The sequence below is a fragment of the Halichoerus grypus genome, chromosome 10, assembly GCF_964656455.1.
Source record: "Halichoerus grypus chromosome 10, mHalGry1.hap1.1, whole genome shotgun sequence".
Taxonomy (NCBI): domain Eukaryota; kingdom Metazoa; phylum Chordata; class Mammalia; order Carnivora; family Phocidae; genus Halichoerus; species Halichoerus grypus.
Genome location: NC_135721.1, coordinates 137879702 through 137888812, shown reverse-complemented (window position 1 = coordinate 137888812; position 9111 = coordinate 137879702). Strand labels below are relative to the sequence as shown.

Sequence of the window (9111 nt, the reverse complement as noted above, 5' to 3'; positions counted from 1 at the left end):
AACTCCAGCACGGGGAACATTACCTCAGGTGCTTGCCCTCCCCCAAAATGACTTCCAGTCTGTCCACCCCTCCCGCCAGGACAGGAGCTAACCATCAATGCTTTTCCTGAGAATGGAGCCCAAATCACAGCTCGGAACTCAGCGTGAACTGGGCTCCTCCTCCTCCCCCCAGAAGAGCTGTGGCCTCCATCACTTCATTTGTTCAAAGGCAAGTATGCGGCCCTCTGCAGCGCCGTCACCCTGTTGGTGCTGACGTAGAAATTCCAGTGTGTCAGGGAGCGGGGGTCCTGGCCCAGGGGGACAAAGCCTGGCTGAGAGCCAGCCGTGCCTGGAGGACAGGGAGCTGCACTTGGCCCATGCCAGGTTGGAGGGCTCAAGGGGGTCCTGGTGTGGAGGGTTGCTGTGGCTGCCAGGTTAGGGACAGCGAAGACAGAGCCACGGAGCATGCTGGCACAACACTGCACCCCAGATCAGGGTAGGCCAAGGCCCTCCCAAACCGCTGCTCCTCCCACTCAGCCCACCCAAGGCGACTGTGCATGAGTCCCAAACTTACTCCTAAACCAGTGACAAAAGGCAGCCACGGGACGGAGTGCCCAGCTCCAGAGGCCCCAGGAGGCCGTGTGGTCAGGGTGCCCGGGACCGACGCATGTGTCCAGGGGACTGCACACGGCTGTTTCCACAGGTGCTCACACTGGCCAAGTGGGCCAGAGCTGGGCTAGGCCACTTCACACCCAAGGGGAGGAAGCCCAAGGAGCAGCACCACGGGGAAACTAGCCCCCCTTGCCCCCTTCCCCGACCCTGGCCACCCACAGGGCCGCTGGCCACGCCCAAACGCTCAAAGTCAAATCAGTTTATTCAGAAAAGCCCTTGGCACCAGACTAAGAAAATGAACCCCACTCCCACCCCCAACCCTTAAGGGCCAATTTACAAAGACGGGCAGGGGGGCGGGGCGGGGGGCGCGGCACAGAGGAGGCGGTGGGGCGTGAGTTCGAGGTAAGGATTCCGAAGTTCCTGGCTTCGGGCAGCGGCGGCGGCCACCAGGGAGGGGCCCTCAGGGAGGGGCCAGTACCGCACGGAGCTGACAACAGGCGGCAACGGGGCTCCCCAGGCCTGGGGCTTCCCTTCAGGCTCTCTGGGTTCAGCCTAAGGCCCTACCTCAGCTTCCTCATCTGCCGCGCCTGAGCCCCCGGGGGCAGCCTGCTCCAGCCCTGCCCAGCCTTCTGCCTCCTCCACCCCATTCTCGCCCTCTCTGGCCTCAGGGCAGCCCGGCGCGGCAGGGTGCGGGGCGGGGGCTGGCTTCTTGGTCCCACCGTCTCCACCAGTGCCACCCACCGAGGCACCGTCCCAGGGGCCCTGGTCCACCTTCCTTCTCTTCCTCACCTCTTCGGCCACCTTGGCCCCTGGGGGCTGGGGGCAGGGCTGCTCGGCCTCCCCCGGGGCCTGGATGCCCAATTCCTGGGACCCCCGGCCGAGGCTGCCGTGGCTGAGGGCGCAGCCCTCCAGGTTCAGAGCAATCTTCTCCACGTCCGAGGCGCTCTGGGCACCCGGCTCCCCTGCGGCCTGCTCCCGCCGGTTGGCCTCCAACTTCCTCTTCTTGCTCTCCTTGGGGCTCGGGGGCTCCGGGCCCTCCTCTCCGCGGCCCCCCGCCTCCCCCTCCTGGGCCCCCGCCAGAGCGCCCTGCGGCGGCGGGGGACCCGCAGCCCCGCCGTCCCCGCCGTCCCCGCCGTCCGCCCGCCCCGGCCCGCAGGTCTGTCCCGAGGCGCCGGCCTGGCGGAGGGGCTCCCCGGGGCTCCCCTCGGGCAGGGGCGGGCGCAGGCGGCGCAGCTTGTCGTGGGGCCCCCAGACGAACTTGCGCCGCGGCCGGAAGTGCTCCCAGGCGAAGCGCAGCAGCTGGCGGCGCTGGCGCGGGCAGCGCACGGTGAACACGAAGTAGTCGAGCGCGCTCTGCCGCACGGCGGGCAGCTCCCGGCGCACCAGCGTCTCCTCCAGGAAGAAGCGCGTCAGCGGCGCCTGGTAGCGCTCCAGGCCCAGCTCGCCCAGGGACTTGAGGATGCGCGTGAGGCGCAGGTTGTTGTGACTGTGCCTGGGGGCGGGGGCGGGAGCGGAGGGCGCTGGCCGGGACGCCCCCTCCTCCCTCCGCCTCCTCCTCCCCCTCCTCCCCCCGGCTGGCCGCCCCGCGCTCTCCGCCCCACCCCCGCACCCCGGCCGCAGAGAAAAAGCCCCGTGGAAGCCCCACCCCCCAGCCCCTGCACCGCTGGGGGAGAGCCGGAGGGGGACCCTCTAGAGCGTGGGGCCTCGCCCAGGGGCCTGTTACCCACGTGCAGGGGTGCGCGTGTCATCAGCAGATTCGCCCCATGCACTAACTCCCCACCCAGTGCTTCTCAGCAGGGGTGAGAGGCCCTGTGCCTGCACGGTCGTTGGAGCTGTGGGCAACCTGACCCACACCCATGTGCATGGTGGGGCATAGCTAGTGAAACGGACTGGTGTGCATTTCCCTAGGTTCTCACACCCCTAGCAGCTGGGACCACCTCCACCCTGCAAACGAGGAGGGTGCTTAGAACCTTAGTCACTTGCCCAAGTGCCCCTGGAATCCTTCTCCGAAGTGCTCCCCCACACCTGTCCGGAACCTGGCACAGCCCCATCCCCCTCAGCTGGGGTGGGGCGAGGGTCCTTACCAGTTGAGGTTCTGGAAGCGCTTCTGGTAGTTGTGTGCTCGGCGCACCTGCCCAGTGTCTCGGTCCTCCAGCTGGATCCCGTAGAACCCCAGCATGAGCTCGTAGGCCTGGACAAACCGCTCCCTGACTTCCTCGGAGCTTTTAAATGCCTGGAACACACCCCACGAGGCCAGTGGGGGCTCAGGGGCCATCACGGGTGCATCGGGCTAGCTGACACCTCCCTCAGGCTCCGGTTCATCTAGAGGCCTGGACTTAGACTTTTGGGGTGAAGTGATAGAATGCAGGAACCCAGAGAAGAATTCATAATGTAACTCTTCTTCTAGCTGCTACGAGGTCTCACTGGGACTGAGGCATCTGCTTTAGCCCCCAGAGGAATTCTGCCAGCCCCCGGAGACAGCCTGGGGGGGGGGGTCCCAGGGCTGAGCATATGGCAGGAAACACACAGTCTCCTTGGCTCCCCAAACCCTCCCATCCCTCCAAGTGTCCTGTTCTAGCCCAAACCAGGTGTGACGAAGCCCCCATCACCATGACTCTGCTCACAGCCCTGGCCCTGGGCTCCCCGACTTGACGCAAACTGCTGAAGAAAATCAGATTTCTCTAGAAGCCTGTGGGGAGCACCAGGGGGCAGAGGCAATGACCTGGACGTCTGGACGGAAGAGGCTTCCCAGCCTGTAGAGCTCACCTCAACCTCCTGGAGCGTGAGGGGCTTGGCGTGCCAGTTCACTCCAGGTTCGCGCAGCGGGAAGAGCCTGTGAGAGAGGACAGGGCACGGGTCCCATCAGCGGCAAACGTGGGCTCCCCGCCACGGGGCACGCGCTCACCAGCCTCTCGGGGTTCAAAGCTCAACTCTAGGAGAGCCTGGCCGGATGAACCTGTGTTGTGGGCTCTCATGAGTCAAAGCCAGGGGCTGAGGGCAGGGAAGTTGCAGTGAGGCTGTTCTGGACCAGGGCACGGGGAGGGGCGCACATGGCTACGGGAGGCTCAGCGTGCACGCTCAGCAGGGCATTCCAGGCTCTCCTCTTTATTCGTTTTTTTAAAAGATTTATTTATTTTTAGAGAGAGAAGAGAGTGGGAGCATGCAGGGGAAGGGGCAGAGGGAGAGACAGAGAATGCTCAAGCAGACTCCCTGCTGAGCACAGAGCCCGAAGTGGGGCTTGATCTCATGACCCTGAGATCATGACCTGAGCCAAAACCAGAAGTGGGACGCTCAACTGACTGAGCCACCCAGGCGCCCCCTCCTTTTTATTCTTATGTTCTTTTTGTCTTGTCATTAATGCTGCAGAGCTGTTCCCCATGATGCTCTGTGCCCAGGAGAGGCCCCCAAGATGCCATCTTCAAATGCACTCCGTTATTTGGGGGGCAGTGTCAAGGGTCCCCAAGGCAGCCATGCTGGCAAGGATCACCCCCGGCCACTGTTAGAACCCTGCCACCCTGAGCGTCCCAGGGGCTCTGCAGGGCCACACGGCCTCTTGGCACTGGGGACCCACCCGGGGAAGCCAGCCTGCTCTTCCTGTCCTCCACGTCTGCATTCAGCTCCCAACCTCAGAGGCTCTGTACCGCTGCCGAACCCACAGACTGCAGGACTGCAGAGGTGCCTGAACGGCCCCCCCTGGCGGGGGAGAGAACGGGCCAGAGCGCAAAGCCAGCATCTGGAAAGGGGGCGGGCACCTGCTCTGTAAGCCCCGCCCCTCTGGCCCCACCCACTCACCACTGGATGTAGGAGTGATTCTCTTCCAGGAGGTCATAGTCCTCCCTCCAGTTCTGAAGAATGTCTTCAATGAAACAGCCTGGGGGCCCCACGGGGACAAGTCAGTGAGGAGCTGCTGGAAGCCGGCCCCCTCCCCCCCCTCCTTTCTTGAGGACCTTGGGGACTTGGAAGTTTGTATAGGTCTCATGTGACCATAACCCCCAAGCAAAGCCCTTGCATTTCTTCGCAGTCTGGACACGGGACCTCCATTGCTGACTGAGGGCAGACCCGGGTGAGAAGACCACACTGGGCTTGCTGGGCGGGAGGGCCCAGGAGGCCCCTTGGGAGAAGGACATGGGGGTTCTTCGCAGAAAGGTGGCCTCACTCTCCCCTCCAAACCACAGCCTGTTGGCTGGAACCTGACCTCAAACAGAGCCTCCAGCAGAACCCCACCCATAGCCTGGCCTCCGGTAGGGCAGCTGCTGTTTCTGCAAAGGGCCAGACAGTGAGACGGTGTGTGTGCAGTGGGTCCTGCACCAACGGGTGGGTCCCGCAGAATCTCCCTTACGGGCACTGATGCTTGAATTTCATATAATTTTCACAGCACAGACTATCATTCCACCCTAAGTTTTTTCCAACCATTTGAAAACGTAACAATGATTCTTCCTTGTTAGCTTAAGTATGCGGCTTTCCCACTAAGGCGGCAGAGCTGAGGAGTGTACGAAGCCCCCATATTCACCGCCTGGTCCTTCACAGAAAACAAGCTGCGCGCTGGGGCCCGGGCGTCCCCTCAGCGGCCTCCAGGGGGCGCCGTGGGGCTACCGAAAACCTCGGCGCCACGGCCGGGTCCCAGCGAATAGGAGCAGCCGGGTGGAGGGGAGACCGACGGCATGGGACCCACCCCCACCCCCGCCCCCGCCCCGGGACAGAACCACAGGCAGCCCAGCAAGCGCGCACCATTGGGCAGGAACCGGATCTCGTTTCTGTAGAAACTCAGGTTTGGCATGTCACCGTTGCCATCTTGTTCTATCAAATCCTGAAGAGCCAGAGAAAGGTACCCGTCAGAACATCTCCAGAAACAGGCTGCCTCCAAGGGCCCCTCACACTAGAACGTTCCTGGGGGAGGGGGCGTCTGCTCTGGGGCCCACAAACCTCTGACATGCTGAGGGCTGGCGAGGACCCCACGTACCCGGCCCGGGCCCCTCACCCCGCGGGTGAGGACAGCAGCTCCCTCCGACCACCACCTTCCCCTCCTCACCAGCGTGGGCCAGGTCCCCGTCATCTGTCCCCCCCGAGGCAGCCCAGGGGTTGTCTGAAACGCAGGGTGCAGAGGGCAGGGATGAGGGCGACAGGAATGCCCCCAGCACGGGCCCCAGCGTGTGGGACCTCGTGTGGCTGCACCTACTAGCTGGGGCCGGTCCCGTGTTTTAAAGGCCAGGGCACTGAGGCTCACCCCGCCGTGCTGTCACCCTGTGAGGAGGGCAAGCAGCAGCCGTCCCAGGCGGGACATGGGACCTGATCTGAGAGGGGCTGACGGCCTTCTCCGGGCGGAGGGTGGGAGGACCCTGAGCCGGGCGGGCAGCCGAGGTGCGAGGGCGCCACGGGCAGCTGCCACCTACCGGGTAGCGGTGCCGGTATCTACGGGTGTCCCGCATGGCTCGCCAGTTTCGGGACCCCAGCAGCCTGGCCTGGGAAGAGAGGAGAGGGGGTGAGACCCCCACGGGAGACCCAGCAGTAAGCAGGACCCACCCCTAGTGAGCCCCCATCACAGTAAGGGCAGCAAGGGCCTGGGTCAGCTATCAGCAAAACCAGAGGGGACAGGGGGGATGGGAGCGAGGCCTGCCCCCTGCTTGGCCCCTGCGGCCCGCCCCAGCTCTCAGGACGCCCAGGCTGAGCAGCACACTCTTGGGGTGAAGCACCCTCCCCTCCAGCTCTAACTTCACTTCCTACTCTGGTATTCACTTGGATGCCAGCCGTAGGATTCCCCACCCCCCCGGGGACCCACCCCACTGCTCCCTCTTTGCACTGTGCTCTAAGCCTGTCACCAGGCTTGTGTCCCCAAAGGCAGCAGCCTCACAGCCTACAGCCCCGGGAGGGGCCCCAAACACCTGTCTGACAAAGATGAATGACCCAGGGAGCCAGTCCTGTCTCTACCCAACCCCAACGTTCCTGGACCAGACCATGTGTCTCCTGGCCTCCTGTCCTATGGGGGAGCCTTCTCAGCAAGATGCAGAAGCTCCTCGCTGCCCCCTCAACACCTGCAGTCCCTGTCTCTGCAGGCCAAGCACCCCGGGGTCCTGGGAAGGATGGAAGGTAACTGGCAACCAGGATGCTAGGTAAACGCAGCCTGACCCATCCTGTTATAGGGTGGGAGGCATGAGTGAGGCTGAACCTGGCTTGAGGTCCCACAGAAGCTGGGGAGGCAGATAACGCTGCTGGGCATGACAAGAGGGGAGGGCTCAAGCCAGGGAAATGTCTGGGTCCTAGGATCCTGGAAAGAGCAAAAGAGCACTGGAAGGGGAGTCAGGAGGCCAGGCCTACCACTGTGTCCCTTGGCTCTGACCCCATCCCCACTCCCCAAGATGCTCCAAATAGTTCTGAGCTCCAGCGAGGATTGGGGTGGTGCCTCTCTGCCCGATTTATAGACCCGGGCAAGCTGGTGACGTTCTTGCCTACCAGCCAAGGGCGAGCAGAGAAACCAAAACTCAGCAGAAGCTGGCCCCACCCACCACCAGTTTCCTTTTCTCCTCTTCCCTGGGGCCAGCCAGGCTCCTCCCCAGGTCAGTGCAAGAGGGCCAGCCCCACAGGTGCACAGACAACCCAACCCAGGGCAAAGCACCAAACAGCCGTGCCGGGGCTCAGTGTGGGGCAGCTGGGGAGTGCTATGGGGGGGGGGGGCTTGGGGGAAGGGAGAGGATTAGGACTTGTGGAGGGACAGAAGCTGCAGACGGCAGAGGACTGTGGGCATCTCACGGGGCGGCCGAGGTGCCAGAGCACTGCTTTAGGAGTGGCGCCCGTGAAGCTATGGCAAGGACAGTGTCCCCTTACTCCATCCAAGTGGGCATCTGCCACAGGAAAAGAGCCAGATTCCTGCCCTCTGACTCCAGCTTCCTGACCCTGACCATGGCCCAGCCTGCTTCCTCGAGCCGCAGGCCTGCCCAAAACACCACAGATGTGCTCAGGCTTCTGGCCTTCCTGGCAGGTCCAGGAGCCCCTCGGGGTCCCTCTCACTGACCACTCCCCAACACAGAGATAAACCCCAAAAACCAGAACTCTCATGTGTCAGGGGGAGAATCCAACCCGGAGACCCTGCAGGCTGGAACTCAGACACGATGCGAACCCACCACCCTCCACAAGCGACAGCTATCACGCCATGCCCCCCGTGACACCTGAGACCACAGCTGGGACCGCCGTCCTTGCACGGGGCAGGATGTGCTGCCCGGGGAACTGCAGCCCGGGGAAGGAGGAGTAGCACTAGTAACAAAAGTAACCGGTGGGAACTGCAGAAAATCAGTGGCAACAAAGTAACTGATAGTAAGAAGGGGTCACCAGCGGCAACAAAAGTAACCACGTAATGACAAGTAACGGTGGTGACAAAAGTAACTGCTGGTCACAAGTAATCAGCAGTAACGAAAGCGACAGCTCGTAACGACAAATAACCAGCACCGTAACTGCAAGGCGCTGGTGGTAACCACCGGGACCAGCGCGCTCCAGGTGCGGGCCTGGCTCAGGCAAGTCACCAAATGTAGCCTCCAAGGCCACCTCCAAGAAGGCAGGAGGACCCAGTGGGTGGGTGCTGCACCCCGAGAGCAAAGGTGGGGGTGGGGCGGGCTGGTGGGGAGCAGGTGGGGCAGAAGCAGGGAGCACCAAGCGACAGAGGGCCGCAGAAGCAGTGGAGGGCCCAGCACAGAGGCCTGGGATCTATTCAGAGGACCAAGCCAAGGGCCTGGAGGTGGGAGGTGACAGAGAGGGGCGTCAAGAATGTGTCCAGGGCATCCCCTTGAGGAAGTGTCAGCACACAATTCGGTTCTGGGGACACGGATCCGAGGGTGGCCCTGGATCTCCCTGCAAGGTCCCCTGGCTGGGCCAGAGCTGGGAGGCGCAGGTCCGGCCCGATCTCAGGGTATCGGGGGTCTTAAGGGGGGCACGAGGAGGCTGTGGGCGGGGGAGAGGGCAACACCTGGAGAAAGGGCCAGGCCCCAGGCCGGGTCTCCAGGGGGCGACGGCCTCCCCGGAGCGGGGCCTCACCCCCACCTCGCGGCGGCCGGGCAGGCCTGCCCGGGGGCGCTGGGACCCCAGCGCGCGTCGGGGCTGCACCTGGAGCGCTCCGGGCCGCGCCGCCCGCGCGTCCTCCTCGTCCTCGTCCTCGTCCTCCGCGTCCGCGTCCCCCGGGGCGCCGGCCTCGCCATCCTCGCCGCCCCCAGCGCTCGGGCCCTCGCCGTCCTCCTCCTCGTCCTCCTCCCAGGTCGAGTCGCAGTCCGGGTCGTCCATGCTCGGGCGGCGGCGGGACCCGCGCTCCGGCGGAAGCGAAAGTGAGCGAGGGAGGAAGCGCGGGGGCGGGCCGGGGCCGGGGGGGGCGGGCCGGGGGGCGGGCCGGGGCGGGGCCGCCGCCACCGCCTGCCCGGAGGATGTTCCCGCTCCGAGAACATCCCTTCCCCGCGAATGTCCCTCCGGAGGACGCCCGCCCCCTTCCCCGCTGAGATTCCTCCCAGGGTGCCCCCTCCCCGCGGCGCTTTCTCCCGGGAGGAT

At 64.4% G+C, this 9111-nt stretch overlaps 1 protein-coding gene across 2 annotated transcripts; it reads right to left on the bottom strand.

The window, feature by feature from the left end:
- Positions 1-835: 835 nt before the first annotated feature.
- OGFR (opioid growth factor receptor) lies at positions 836-8910 on the bottom strand. Of its 2 annotated transcripts, XM_036105391.2 has the most exons (7): positions 8680-8909; positions 5982-6050; positions 5320-5398; positions 4384-4462; positions 3358-3424; positions 2676-2824; positions 836-2083 (listed from the first exon to the last, which is right to left on the bottom strand). In XM_036105391.2, exons 1-7 carry the CDS (start codon positions 8851-8853, stop codon positions 1144-1146), a joined length of 1557 nt encoding a protein of 518 aa, XP_035961284.1. In that variant the 5' UTR covers positions 8854-8909; the 3' UTR covers positions 836-1143. The 2 variants fall into 2 exon arrangements, with proteins under 2 accessions (XP_035961284.1, XP_077913490.1); XM_078057364.1 differs by lacking the exon at positions 5982-6050 and having other exon boundaries at positions 8680-8910.
- Positions 8911-9111: the final 201 nt, after the last annotated feature.

Excerpts from the sequence above, each read along its gene's own strand:
- OGFR (XM_036105391.2), bottom strand. The coding sequence starts at position 8,853 with ATGGACGACCCGGACTGCGACTCGACCTGGGAGGAGGACGAGGAGGAG. Across the intron at positions 5,399-5,981 it reads GATACCGGCACCGCTACCCG|GATTTGATAGAACAAGATGG; the intron begins GTAGGTGGCAGC and ends CTGGCTCTTCAG. Across the intron at positions 4,463-5,319 it reads GATCCGGTTCCTGCCCAATG|GCTGTTTCATTGAAGACATT; the intron begins GTGCGCGCTTGC and ends TGGGGCCCCCAG.